We start from the raw sequence: 14,804 nt of genomic DNA, 5'->3' as shown, positions 1-14,804 counted from the left end.
TTCGGAGTGTGATCTCCATTCAGTTTTGCGGCAGAAGGTCGTTGATACCTGGAGTGATGAATGGTGCACCTTGCCTTCACCCAACAAACTTCAGATTGTCAAGGAGACTACCGGTGTGTGGTGCTCCTCCTTGCGGGCCTCTCGGAAGGACTCTGTTGTACTCTGCCGGCTGCGCATTGGCCACACCTGGATGACACACGGTAATTTATTGCGCTGCGAGTACGCACCTCTCAGTCGCTGTAATTCAGCATTGACAGTGGTCCACATTTTGTTGGACTGTCAGTTTTTAACTGCGCTCAGGCAGACGTTTGCACTGCCTGATACACTCCCAGCACTTTTATCGGATGACTCTGCCATGGCAGGCTTAGTTTTGAATTTTATTCGTGCAGGGGGCTTTTATCGCTCAATCTGAGTGTTTGTCTCTTTTTTTTTTTTTTGTGTGTGTGTTGAGACTGGCCTTTGGTGTATGGTTTTAGTTTGGGCATTTTAGTGTGTCTCTTGGTGGTTGGCTTTTCCTTTTTTTGTTTCCATGTTTGACCAATCACTGTAACACTCAGTGTGTTTTTAATTCCTATTTTCTCGTCGTTGTCTATGTCTTTCTTGTTCTGCGTCATCCCTTGTCATCACCGTTGCTTGTTTTTGTTCCTTGTGGGTGTTTCATTTTCATGGAAAAAGCGACCGATGGCCTTTGTAGTCTGGTCCCTTCAACCAACCAACCAACCAACCACCCCCACCCCCTCTCTCTCTCTCTCTCTCTCTCTCTCTCTCTCTCTCTCCTGTATGGCTTACGTTGTGTTGGCTGAATGCTGTTCTGCAGGCAGATTGGGTGAGGGGGTACGTTGGGTTGAGTAGATGAGGGGAGATGTGATGCAGGAGGATGAGTTCGGGAAGGGTGGCTGATGGCTTGGAGAGAGGCAGCAGGTATATGGGATGGGAATGTTGGAGGGTGAAGCAGTAGGTGCATGAGTAGAAACATGACACACGCATGATAATGATTTGGAGGATGGGGTTGGGAGTGGCTAACAAAACAGAGGAAGTGGAGATATTGAGGGTCGGGGAGAAGCAAAGTTGGGGGTCCTGTGGCAGGGTGGAGGTGGCTCTGAGACAGGAGGTTAGCAGAGACTGAGGTCAAGAGTTTTACAGGAATTAAAGATGTGTTGCACCCACACCCTCTTTCATACAGACTCTCATTCCCTCCTGGGAACCCTCTCCCCGGCGTCTCTCAGGCCAGAAGACTGTTACCACCACTCGGCCACGACGTGCACCATCTGTGGCCCCCAAGGTTGTCCGCTCTCTTACTGTTCTCGATCTTGCAGACCCCTGTACGCCCCCTGTGTTCTGCCCTCCTCCATCTTAGAAAGAGAAGGAGAAGAAATATAAATCCCAAGACAAGGTGTCCCCGGTGCCCACGGTGGTGCCAACTCCCTTCTTGCAACCTGAATCAGACATCTTATTTATGGATGTCACCCCATTCTTGTCGGTGACAACTATTGTCAAAGTGACCTGGCGTCCTCCTCAGCGCCTTCATGCCTACCTTGGACTCACGTCACACAATCATCCAGTGGAACTGCAACGGCTACTATCGTCACCTACCAGAAATGCAATGTCTTGTCTCTTCTTATTCTGTGTTCTGTCTTGTTCTTCAAGAAACACATTTCTGTGACAACCACTCTCCCACTTTATGTGGTTATTGGGCATTCTGTTAGAACCGTGCTGGCTCTGGGATAGCATCTGGTGGGGTCTGCACTTTGATTCACTTCGATGTCTTGGTGACTGGATCCCCCTATGTCCCCCTACATACCACCTTGGAAGTGATAGCGGTTAGAGTGCAAACGACTGCAGCAATCACCATTTGCAATGTCTACCTCCCTCCAGGTAGACCACTTGCTTATGTTACACTATCTACCTTAATTCAGCACCTCTTGCCCCCATTTCTCCTCCTTGAGGATTTCGATGCCCACCATCCACTGTGGGCGAGTGTCACATCAACGGGTCGGGGTATCCTAATTGACCAACTTATTACGGACTTTGATTTGTGTCTCCTCAACGATGGTTCTCCTACCCACTTCAGTGCCACTCATGGCTCCTCTGCTATTGATCTTGCGATCTCATCCCCTGCCCTTGTGGTTTTCCTACATTGCTCATCCCATGATGATCTTTGTGACATTGACCACTTCCCAGTGACACTATCATTACTCTGCTGCCGCGAGGCAGACAGGCCCCCACGTTGGGCATTCCGCAGGGCCAATTGGCCTTTATACATGTCTGCTGTTCGCTTTGACACCTCCCTCTCAAATTCCATTGATGTAGTCGTGCAAGGCATCTCTGCTGCTCTTCTTGATGATTCTGCCACTGCTGTCCCCCTATCCATAGGGCCCCCTCGTCATCGACTGGTAGCGTGGGGGACCAAGGATGTCGCATTCGCTATCCAGGACCGCCGGCGGGCGCTGCAGTGATTTGAGTGACGCCCCTCCCAGACCATCCTCCTCACTTTCAAGCGTCTTCATGCTAAGGCTTGTTACATTATCAAACAGAATAAAAAGGAATGCTGGGAGCACTGTGTTTCCTCTCTGGGGACATATACCTCTTTATCGCATATTTGGTCAAAGGTCCGTTGCGTTCTGGGCTGCCGGCAACAGTCAACTGTCCAGGGTCAGAACATTCAAGGAGCTTTGTGCACTGATCCATTGGTCCTTGCAGAACACTGCGACACACTTTGTGATGGCATCGTCGTCCACTTCCTACCCTCCTGCCTTTCTCCAGCAGAAATGTAGAGTTGAACAGGCCCCCCTCCATTTCATCCCACTCCATGTTGAGCCCTAAAATGCCCCTTTCACTGAATGGGCATTGGTGCGGGCCCTTAGCTCTTCAAGAGACACAGCCATAGAGCCAGACTCCATTCACAATCAGATGACTCAACACTTGGACATATCCCAGAGGCAACAGCTCCTCAGGGTCTTCAATCACATCTGGCTCACGGGTGCTTTTCTGTCACAATGGCGAGACAGTATAGTTATCCCCATCCTTAAGCCCGGGAAAATCCCAATGTGTCTCAACAGCTACCGCCCCATTAGCCTTGCAAAAGTGCTTTGTAAACTGCTTGAAAGAGTGGTCAACTCCAGATTATGTTGGGTTCTTGAATCTCGGGGCCTTTTGTCACCATATCAGTGTGGCTCACAGGCAGGGCAATCTCCAACTGACTATTTACTCCGATTGGAATCAGCCATCTGACAGGCTTTTACTCACTGTCGGCACTGTGTCACAGTGTTCTTTGACCTACATAAGGCATATGACATGGCTTGGCACCGCCACATTTTAGTTACCCTCCATGACTGGGGCTTCCATGGTCCCCTTCCTATTTTTATCTGCGAGTTTTTATCTTACTGGCTCTTTCGGGTTCGAGTTGGCACTTCACTCAGCACCCCTCATATTCAGGAGAAAGGTATCCCACAGGGCTCTGTGCTAAGTGTCACACTCTTCCTCATTGCCATAAATGGGCTTGTGACCTCTGTTGGGCCTCTGGTTACCCCGGCATTGTACATTGATGATTTTTGCATCTGGTGCAGCTCCCACTCGATGGCGTGTGCTGAGCACCAGCTCCAAGGTGCCATCCGATGGGCATCTACGTGGCTTCCAGATTTCCTCCTCCAAAACGCGGGTTATGCATTTTTGTTGGCGACCCACAGTACACCCTAATCCAGAACTTTACTTAGGCTACCAGCTCCTTGATGTTGTAACACATTCCCGTTTCTTGGGCCTTATTTCTGATAACCAGCTGACATGGCTGCCCCACATTCGCCACCTAAAGCTACGTGCATGCGGAAGCTTAATACTCTCCACCTCCTGGCCCACACATCATGGGGTGCAGACCATTCCACTCTTCTCCATCTTTACCATGCTCTGGTTTTGTCCACCTCGATTATGTTAGTCAGGTTTATGACTCAGCAGCTCCTTCCACTTTGACGAAACTCCTTGACCCAGTCCATCATTGTGGGGTGACTTTCGCACTGGTCCTATTGATAGTCTCCTCACAGAAGCAGGGATTCCCCCTTCCCCCCCCCCCCCTTACACATCCGACGGAGCCAACTCCTTGTTTCTTGTGCAGTATCCATTCGCCAATTTCCTGACCATCCTGTATACCCTGTGCTCTTCACCAATGAGGGATGTCTCCGTCCTAACACCTGCCCACGGGTGGGATTGCTGGTTGGCATGTCTCTCACTACCCTCTGCCGGGATCTCCATCTGCACTCACTGGACTGTGCCCCGTATCTTTCTACCCGTAACCCCCCCCCCCCCCCCCTTTCCCCTAGATGGTGCCTAGACCACAGATTGGGACCACTCTCTTCCAGGGTCCTAAGGTCTCTGTTGCTCCTATGGTTTACCGGCGTCTTGTATGTGCCATCCTTGCAGTTCCAGTGTGCCACTGTCTTTTACACTGATGGTTCTAAGACTACTGATAAGGTTGGATACGCTTTCATGTCTCCTACCAGCTTCGAGCACCATTTGTTGCCAGGATCATGTTGTGTATTTACAGCAGAGCTCATATCCATGTACAGGGTCCTCCTTTTTGGTTCTCAGGTCTCCCTCCATAGTGGTTTAATTTGTTCTGACTCCATGAGCAGCCTTCAGGCTATTGGTCGATGCTACTCTCGTCACCCCTTGGTCTCTGCCATCCTTGACCTTCTCTCTGCCCTTGAGCAGGCCGCCTGTTCAGTCATCTTCCTCTAGGTCCCGAGTCAATTTGGGAATCACAGGGAATGAATTTCCTGACCGTTTGGCTAGAGAAGCAGATACATACCCCCTTTTCCTTTCATGATTCCAGCTGCAGATATGTGGATCTACGTCAGATCTCTCATTGCCCAACAATGGAATGCAATCTGGAGTGCTACTGCTCATAGTAATAAACTCCACACAGTCAAGGAGTCTACTGCAGTTTGGGGCACTTCTTTCCGCCCCTCTCGGAAGGAGTCCACTGTTTTATGTTGTTTACACATCGGCCATACCCGGCTCACCCATTGTTTCCTCCTACGTAAAGACGCGCCCCCACAATGTGCTTGTGGTGCCAGACTGACGATATCACCAATATTGGTGGCATGTCCCCTTCTTTCGACCCTTCGTGCTAAGTATAATCTTCCTGCTTCCTTAAATTTATTATTAGCGGACGATCCACAGGTGGTTGACCTGGTCCTCTGTTTCCTCCGTGAAAGTGGTTTTTATTTCCAGATAAAGGTTCTCCTTTAGTCTTGGAGCAGGGGGAGGTTGGTTGTGATTGGGACTCCTTTTGCAATCTTCACGGTCTGTGACCCCATGACCACCCCTCTCCCCCTTTTTTCCAGTATTTAGATTTGGTCTCACCTTTTATGCTTATACAGTGTGTGTTTAATGTTCATTCTTTTATAATTTGACTCCTCTGACTGAATCTTCATTTTTAGCAGACACACTTTCTTATGTAACCCCCTTCGGAATCGCGGGACTGACAACCTCGCCATTTGGTCCCATACTCTCTCAATTAATCAATCAATCGTCAATGAGTGGTGTGTTGTACAAGCAGTGACCACAGTTTGCACCTGTAAGGCTTTTGGCATTACATGATGACCTAACAAGTGATCACAAACACTGACAGAGTGACTGTTTTGACAGAGAACCTTATTTGATTGGAGCTTGAGCTGTAGCAACACACACTGTTTATAGAAATTCTATATCCAATCTCTTCTAAAGTTTGATTCATCTAAGCATAGTATCAAGGGTTTAAAGGTTTGAATTTGTTCTACATTGCTGTAAGAGCCCTGGATATATGCTGTTCTTGAGAAGAGCGAGGAGTTGACAGAGTTTGTACCTACAGCAAAAACTTGCGTGGTCAAATGCTTACTGCTGACTTTTGTCAACAACATTGTGAAGAATTGGTGATTGTCAGCCATCCACAGTCATGTGTTTGAAGGAAAAGTGTGTTCACTTAGACACTTACAGATACATTGAAGTGTTTTCATATCCTGACATTGTGTTGTGGATATTTTTCATAATACAGATGATGATTATTGAATTTTTGTATTGTAGGTTATAAATTTATTTAATTGCAGCAGGATCATTATTGGAGTAGACCTACATGATTACCAGCATACAATTCGAAAAAATGACATTTTGTCCATGGTGAAAAATGATTTAAATGTTTTATACAATTTTTGTATAATACTTACACATCTGTTCCAATGCAGATCATTTAGTCAGTGCAGCATCCAATGTAATACAGCCTTACAGTCAGTGCCCCATTTACAGGGTGCAGCAGAAAGAGTGGCCTATTTTAAACATTTTATTTGACCTTGAAGATAGCTGCACATTATTAGTGTGCACTGTTATAAAGAGCACTTCACACCTCTTTATTAGAAATGTCACTTTTTATAAATTATGTCCTTTAGGCATCCACCATTGTAGTTGGTGCAATTTTCAGAATGAACATACGAATTTTCCATAACCTTGCGAAGAGCGTCGCTTTTTGTGGCCTTTATTTTGGCATGAATATTATTTTTTAAAGTCTTCGGTACTTGTTGGCTTTTTAGCATGCACTTTGGTTTTCAGAAATTCCCACAGAAAAGAAGGGGGGGGGGGAGGAAATGAATTGAATTTGTCATTAAAGAAAGAAACGAGATGCTCTAGAAACATTCTGCGTAAAGCTGTCATGGATATTGTGGCTGTGAGTGTGGTTGCACTGTCCTGTTGGAACCAGGATAACTGTGTATGGATGTTCTTAAGAGGCATAGCCTGAATTACAGAATGTTGCTACATAACAAATATCAATCTGATGTTACTATGGCAGTGCCACCTGCATCATTCTCAAAAAAGCACAGATCAGTAACACACTGCGTAGACATTCCACACCAAGAAGTAACTTCTGCACTATGAAATGGTCTTTCATGCATTTAATGAGGATTGGTTGCCATCCTGTAGCTAAAGTTTTTTTTTCGTGTAGCTTGATAAATGAAAATGCACCATGTTGGACATCATGAAATTCTTTAGAAAATAGGGTGTAGTGCTGATTATCTCCAGAAGCTTTGTACAGAACTTGTGATGTGCTTGCTGATCTCAAGGCAATAATTGTTTCACCACTTGAAGCTTGTAGGGATGGAAATATATATGCAGATGCAACACCTGTCACACACTGTAGTCCAAGACCATGAGCACTTGCAATGATAAATGGACTGATTGCAATGGACGTTGCTGAAATGCAGCTGTTATTGTTGGCCAGGATCTGGACCATGCATGGCCAAACAAGTGGTGACTTATTTGTTGGAGGTACTGTTGCTATTAACTGCTGAATCCATCTCATAATCGACTTCTGGAACTGAAACTGAAGATGACGACCAATGTCAAAATATTGCCAAAACATACTGTGTCGTATTGACACAGTCACCAAATTTGAAACATGTTTCAATTGTGAACACAAGATGTTCATTTAACCAACGATTCATGCTGATTGCCAATGCTGTGAAGTTCAGTGTGCACTGGTACCAACATCAGCTCTCTAGGAAGGCACGTTCATCAATGGTGCACAACTTAAAATGCATCATTGTATCTACTGCGCCCTGTACATGTGTACTCTACTGACAAAAAGGAAAGGGTGGGTACTGTAGCAGGCAGAGGCCTAATATGTGAATTGCAGAAGAGTGGCTATACAGTGTGTGTGGCAGTGGGTACTTCTACCAACGTTAGCCCCTTTTTGCTACAATACCTTTGCATATGAAGTGAGGAGAAAAATACGTGTCTCCATGCCTCTTTCTGCATTCTTCAGCTGTGTCCACACCATGGCAGAGAGGCACAAAATGAGCAGTGTTTGAAGGTGTTCAGAAATGTTCCAGTGTGCACTGCATTCATCAGTAAAGATTGAAAACAAGAAATACTGTCCAAATAGAGTGCTTATGAACAAACCATTTACTTTGCTAGTACTAACACTGCACAAAACTCGTTCATTGTAGCACAAAGTGGCACAGTTTGGCATACACAACAGACGAACCACGCTGCGTTGCCCTCTCGCCTAAGTTTTGCAGAGCACAGGTGGCGGGGCCAGTGTGAGAGCAGCTTTGTACCTCATGGTCCCTAAGCAAGATGGACAATGGGGGCAGAAGAAGTAATGCAGTCTTCCTCAGACACTGATTCTTTAAATTTATCCATCAGTATAACAAGAACAATGTTTCCTTGCTTCAAAAGATTTCCACTGAGCATGATGGCACACTAGAATTGCATTCGGGGGGATTATGGCTCACGTCCCCCTCCAGCCATCCACATTTAGATTTTCTGTGATTTCCCTAAATCGCTTAAGGCATGTGCCAGGATGGTCCCTTTCGAAAGGGCAGAATGATATCCTTTCTCATCCTTGTGCAATCCGAGCTTGTAGTCTGTGTCAATGGGACACTAATCTCTTATCTTCCTTCCTTCTTCCAGAGATTCCCATTTCAGTTATACTTTCATGTGAGATATAATGACCTCTTACAATGCTAGCAGTGTGATTCTGATGCTCTTTAACATCTGTTGTCATGCATTGTGTGATTTCCATTACATATGTGCCATAGACCTATACAAACAGTTCAAAGTCTTCCTATTTAAAGTGGTTTATTGTCCAGCACAACCAGATAACATTTCGAAATGAAATTGCACATAATTTCATTTTGAAATTTTATGGGGTTCTGCCGGACAAATAACCATTTTAAAAAGAATTTTAATGGTGACTGACGACCAAAATTTTGTCTTTCACTTGCTTCTGCTCGTACTTGTTTCATAAATTTATTTTGTTTCGTATTGCTTTGTGTGATTCTGCAAGGTATCTTGCTTCACAAATTCACGGGTAATCTTTTGATCACATAATATAGTGTGTTTGCTGTTTGTTGTGAGCTGTGTTTGACATCTATCCACTTGAAAAGGTTGCTGCCATTCAGTACACAAAGTAGAAATAGTGTCCAAGTTGTTTTGCGTGTAGTTGCCCTTTGACTATACATTCCTGTAGACATCATCATTATCAGCAGCAGGAGCAGTAGCAGCAAATACTCACAGTGTGCTACTAACTCTATATGATAAATGGTTTGTGTATCGAAAATAGTGAAAATTGTATTTCACTTCCCTGGAGCACACATGATAGTATATTCATTTTTGTGATAGTATATTCATTTTCTGTTGAGTGTTTGTTATCCAGGCTATCTCACTGTTGGCTGAATCAACTTGATCATGTACCAGAACAACTCCACACAAAAGTAGAGCACATATAACAATAAACCTTGAGCTTTTAAGATGAAATTGAAACATGAAATTGACAGTAGCCACAATTCACTGACTCACAATATGAAAATTAAGCCTTTTCAGCCCCCTTATTTTTACAAACTTTTCTTATTATTCCTTGTGTTAGGAATCCAATCCATAAATATTTGCTGTTGTTTTCAATAGACCCTTTGCAGTAAATATACAGGTAGTAGGTAATGGAAGTGGACTTGATTTTTCTGGGAAAAGAATTAAATCTTCATGTTTTGTAGGGATATGGTAGTTCTTCATTGGAATAGCTAGGATTATCGTCTTGTTCGTGCAAATAAATAATCAGTAGTCAGACTTCTCTGAATTGTCTGTGGGTGTTTTTTGCCCCAGTGTGTTACTTGTGAAGACTTTGGTCCCAATTTACTTGTTTCTTAATCTTGTATTCCTTCCTTCAGCTCTGTCTGTGTTTTCTTTTTATCCATTCTCAGAAGTTCTGCTCTTGTTTTACCTTGTTCTAGTACATGGTCAAATTGTTTCCTCTTATTTTGACAACTTTGTCTCAAATAAGACCACCTCTGTGTAGTTTCCATTGTCCTTTCTGCTTCAGAACAACTGTTGTCATAATAATCAATGTTTATTAATTCTGCTTACTTTTGATTTTTGAAAATAGCTTGAACGGTGTTGAAATATTCAGCATGTATGTAGGTACATCATGTTCCGTCGTGGACCAAGTTAATGTAATCGCTGTTTTTTTTTTTTTTTTTTTTTTTTTTTTTTTTTTTTTTTTTTTTTGTGGTTTATTGCTTTTTCTAGTACATTTTTCTGCCTTTCTTCAACTGAGTTTTGCATATCAAATCTTTAAAAGTCTCTGTGCTGTTGACATTCAAGTCCCCACACATGTACTTTCATGCAACTCAGTGCTTGGCTTACTTGTTGACTTTTCAGTATTGTGGGGACACACATATTGTTACCTTAATTCATCTGATGGTGAGTGTAACTGTTGTTACACTTCTTGACTTCTTTAAATGGCATTAGTATAGACTTTCTGAGTTCTATGTATTATATTGTACTTCATAATGCTAATGGCTCATTCTTTGCAATTTATTTTGAAGGAAAAGGTCACATTCTGGATCATCAAGCTGTAGTTCAGATGCTTCAGACGACGTACCAAGAACTGGTGGGCACTCTAGGAAAAGAAGTTACCATGATCGGAAAATGGATGAAGTTGAAAGACTGGCGGAGATGGAAAGACAGAGGTGAACATATAATTCTAGCTCTACACAATAATTTACTTGTAATGCATTTTGTACTAAGTGTATATTTACATGGATTTTTTTGCGCTGTCTTAGCCATTATTTGCTTGCAGCTAAAAAAATAGTGATTTTGCTGGTATTTCTACTACAACCAGCTGTTCCTGACTTAACAGTTAGTTGTTTGAGTTGTTACTCAAAACTGGTCGTGGACAGTTGGCAACTATCAAAGGAAGTCAGAGAATTTTCTCAACTGGCAGCTTGTCGTGTCCTGGCATAGGGCAGAGGAAACATGTGAGAACTTAAAGGCGGGGGTTTCAGGTCAGTCTGCAATTTCCGACCAGTTAAGAGAAAATGCAGAAATTCAAACTTCCAGTGATGCCAGGTGATTGCTTGTATCAGTGCCAAACACTGTCGCAGGGCACCCACAAGAGGTATGGATTTTGGGATTGCATTAGGATATTTGTAGGAGGCTCATAGAACTCAAGGGTCTGAATAACACTTTTTTATTGCATTGAAACAAAATTACTATACTGAAGGCTATTTTTAAGCATAAAAAAACAAAGGATTTGACTGTTGCCACAGTAGGATTCAGTGCTGGAGTCAGAGGGGTTCAGAGCTAACGCAGCACCAATCATTGGCAGCATCATTAAGTACAAACATTTGAGCAACATTCAAAGTGAGAAACAGACTTGCCCAAGGCAGGCGTCAAATGACGCGGAGTTGGCGTCCAAACGTTCTGACTTAGGACTTGTCTGAATATGAAAATCTGGGGTTTTTATTGGATTGTGGTGATTCACTGTTTCTCCCTATGTGTGGTTGGCCTGCTAATCGACTGGCACTCCACAGGCATCAGCCCATCTGATCTGTGGATCTTCACTTCCATGGTGTCCCTGGTCAACCATGTTCAGGTCCTTTCCTTAACTCCTAGTCTGTAGATAGGGATGTTCCTGGCCTTTACATCAACTTTATACTAATGAACTCGTTTGGTAGCAGCCAAAAGCTAAACTTCACTGCACTTCCTGGTATGGCTAATACAACAACAGTGTTCTACATCACTTTGCTCCTCCCTAAGAAAGGAGATTTCTCTCTCAGGAATGGGGACTGCTGTTACAGCAATTTTATTTATGTCCCATCTCACTCTACACTGTGTGAATCCACTGACACTCCTGTTCTTAGGAATTAGGATCATGCTTGCTGCATGTGCTCAGACATGTCTATTTGTGACTAACATCAGCTGTGGCACCTTACGACTGTATCTAGACAGTGTATGGAGTTACCAGTTAATTCTCTGAACAGGAACAGCTGCCCTGAATGTCAGCTGTTCACAGGCTCTTCTTGTTAGTGCTTACCTCTTGTGTCCTAAACACTACCGCCTATGTCCACCACCTTCCTGACGTCTCAGGGTTCCAGTATTGTAGTGCTCTAGCTGGCTTCCAGCAACCTCAAGCTTAGCAATCGATAACTCAGTAAGTCGTCAATACTTGACACCTCCCCCATTATATACATCGTTTGATTATCACTTTAGTTTTGTTTACATTTTGCACTTTGGTCCATTTTTCACTTTTAGATAAACATCAAAATTTATTGTTTTTGAGTTTTGCAGTGCCTAGTGTTATCTTTGTACCCTGCATAGAGCTGGCATTGGTAAAAAGGGTATGTCCTCAATCTGTTCAAAAGTAATGCAGATCTCATCACCTGATTGAGCAAATTACTTTTTACTACAAATGCATTCCATCTCTAACCCTTTGCATGTGTTCACTATGGTCTTCCTCACACACCCTCTACTAAAACTATCATCGCCCATGCCTTACCAGTTAACTTAAAACAGCCCCTCCAATATTTTCAGTGTTTAAACAAACAACACAAAACACATTGGTGAGTGTAACTACTCCTGGGAACAGACAAATGATGATGTCAAGACATTTTTGAGAAACTATGTTGTTCTTGGAAAGCTGTTTCCTCCTTTGTCTCTGCTATTTTATGACCTGCTACTTTAAGGTACTTTTAAGGTATTTCGTATTACATGCTACAATGGTATGTCCAGCTTTAGTTAAGAAATGTTCCTCATTTCCGTGTTTATTATACAGCAATCAGTGTTCGTGTTTATAGCTGACATTAAGAGCACTTCATAGGTCGCAATAGTTCTTATTATTTGTTTGAACTATATGAAAACCTGTGTTCCATATCCTTTACATTTGCATAAAATGTTATTTGCCTGTACCCTCGACCAATGCATGCGTCCACTTGTTGTCATCACACAAAATTGTCAAGCCTCCATCTTTTGTAGCAACAAATAACCACTGGTCCTGACTTTGTGGGATTCAAAAACTATTATTTAGTTTCGCAACCTTCGTAATACTGTCCTAGGTTATTTCTGTTACTAGTTGTAGCATCCCAGCTTCACACATTTCATGATCGTACATGGACATCGAAAAAGCTTTTGCTTACAAATTTTCTGAATATGATCTAACTCTTTACACAACAATTTTTTGTTGCACAGTTTTGCATAGTGCAGCTTTGATTTGTCAGGTAACAAATAATCTTTCTCTATATGTGCATGAATAAATTTTGATCTCCTTCAGTCTCAAAAAGTAGGGATAACATTCTGTATGAATTAAAACACCATTTGCCTCTAAGGAACATTCAATACATATCTTAATATATGCCTGGACATAAACACATCAACATCAGATTATGTAATAATTGGTATTTGTTCTGTTGTGTGAGAGCAGTTGGGAACTTCTTGTCCTTATCATCATCCCAAAATAAATGTAAGTATTTAACTATTTGTACTGGATTAATTATGTGAGTTTCTGGTACTCCTTTCTGCTCATTTACTATGTCACACATTAACAACTCATATTCCCTTTGTAATACAGTATATATCGATACCAACTGTGTTAACTGTTCATTAACAGTAGTGATCACAGCTAAGTCCTGTATCTTCTGACAATTACTGATACTACCATATTCTTTCATGTGTCTGTGAAACTTCTCTGTAAATTTTCTTTTTTTACAATTATTAACTACTTAAGGTTTCTTTGGCTACTGTAACTTGCTCTTTGGTTAACTTAAGCAATGTGTCCCAGTTCATTTTTAACGAAATCGATCTTTAATTTGAAATGTGAGAGATGCAGTTCATCTTATGTTCCAAACAGTATTTTACTAATTTCCCCCTATGAAATTTAATATTGTGAAAGGGTGTACACTGCTGCAATACAGCTTACCAGCTGCAACTCTCCTGTCACTTTCCCCATCTGAAATTCAAGAAAAAGTTGTATTTTAGTAGAACTCCTTTAAGCTATTGCCATGCACCCTTGGAAATTTCTCTTTAATGAAGTGACCACATTGGGTCTTTTGTCCTTACTACAGTGTATGGGCCAAGCCATTGTGTGTGTAGCTTACAGCTTCCGCCCCTTGCAATGCTTTCGTCATATAATAGAACTTGATCACTTATTTTAAATTCTTTTGGATTCTGATTTCTATTGCAGTATTGCGTATTCTGCTGTTTTTTTATGATCCCCGACACATTGATGCATCTGTCTCATTTCTCTTTTGATTTGGTTAAATAATCAACATAAGTATCAGCTGTAGGCTTTCTTTGCAATTCACGCAGAATGTTACATTCTCTACTGAAGTAAAACTCGTGTGATAAATAATTTGTTGCACTATGAGGTGTGGTATTATACACAAATACTTCATATTGGAGCCATTAGGCCAATCTGATTGTGCCTAATTGATACAGCATCTCAGTAATTCCATTATAGTTCAGTGTGATCTCTCTTATGCCCTATTTGACGGGGGATGGTAACAAGAAGTCTGTTGTATCAGTCTTCAATAATTTGCACACTCTTTTTACTGTATTGCTCAAAAATTTACTGCCATTGTCACTAAGTATTACCAAAACCTAAATCTCAATTTCCACCAGGACACGAACCACTGAATCTCTGTCCTGCTTCTGTATTGGTTCTGCTACAGTGAACTTTGTTAGTGTGTCTTGGAGTGTTACTATATACTTACCATTTCTATTGGTTATTGTCAGTGGACCTACAGTACCAATATCACACTTGTCAAACACCCCATCTGTGCACCCACCTGTGGTTGCATCATGGAATTGCTTCAAAATTTGCACTTTTTCTGCAGCGATTATTTCCTGCTATTCGTCTTCCATGTTTATTGGCTTTTCCACACTTTTACTTGCCTCAGTTTTCAGTTTTGATATCAGATGACTGTGCTTCCTTATTCCGAACATTGCATGAGACTCTAGATTGGTTTTGCGATTTTTTTGTATAACACTACTATAATTTCTGTCTGAACTTC

The 14,804-nt window shown here is 42.4% G+C and overlaps 1 protein-coding gene across 1 annotated transcript in view; it reads left to right on the top strand.

The window, feature by feature from the left end:
* Nucleotides 1-14,804, top strand: part of LOC126458451 (UPF0430 protein CG31712) — an 86,210-nt gene that overhangs the window by 17,375 nt on the left and 54,031 nt on the right. The window contains exon 2 of the mRNA XM_050095517.1: nt 10,344-10,487. Within this exon, the coding sequence (XP_049951474.1) occupies nt 10,344-10,487 (144 nt within the window). The remainder of the gene's footprint in view (nt 1-10,343; nt 10,488-14,804) is intronic.

Source organism: Schistocerca serialis, chromosome 2 (assembly GCF_023864345.2).
Source record: "Schistocerca serialis cubense isolate TAMUIC-IGC-003099 chromosome 2, iqSchSeri2.2, whole genome shotgun sequence".
Classification (NCBI taxonomy): Eukaryota; Metazoa; Arthropoda; class Insecta; order Orthoptera; family Acrididae; genus Schistocerca; species Schistocerca serialis.
This window is presented reverse-complemented; position numbering and strand designations above follow the sequence as displayed.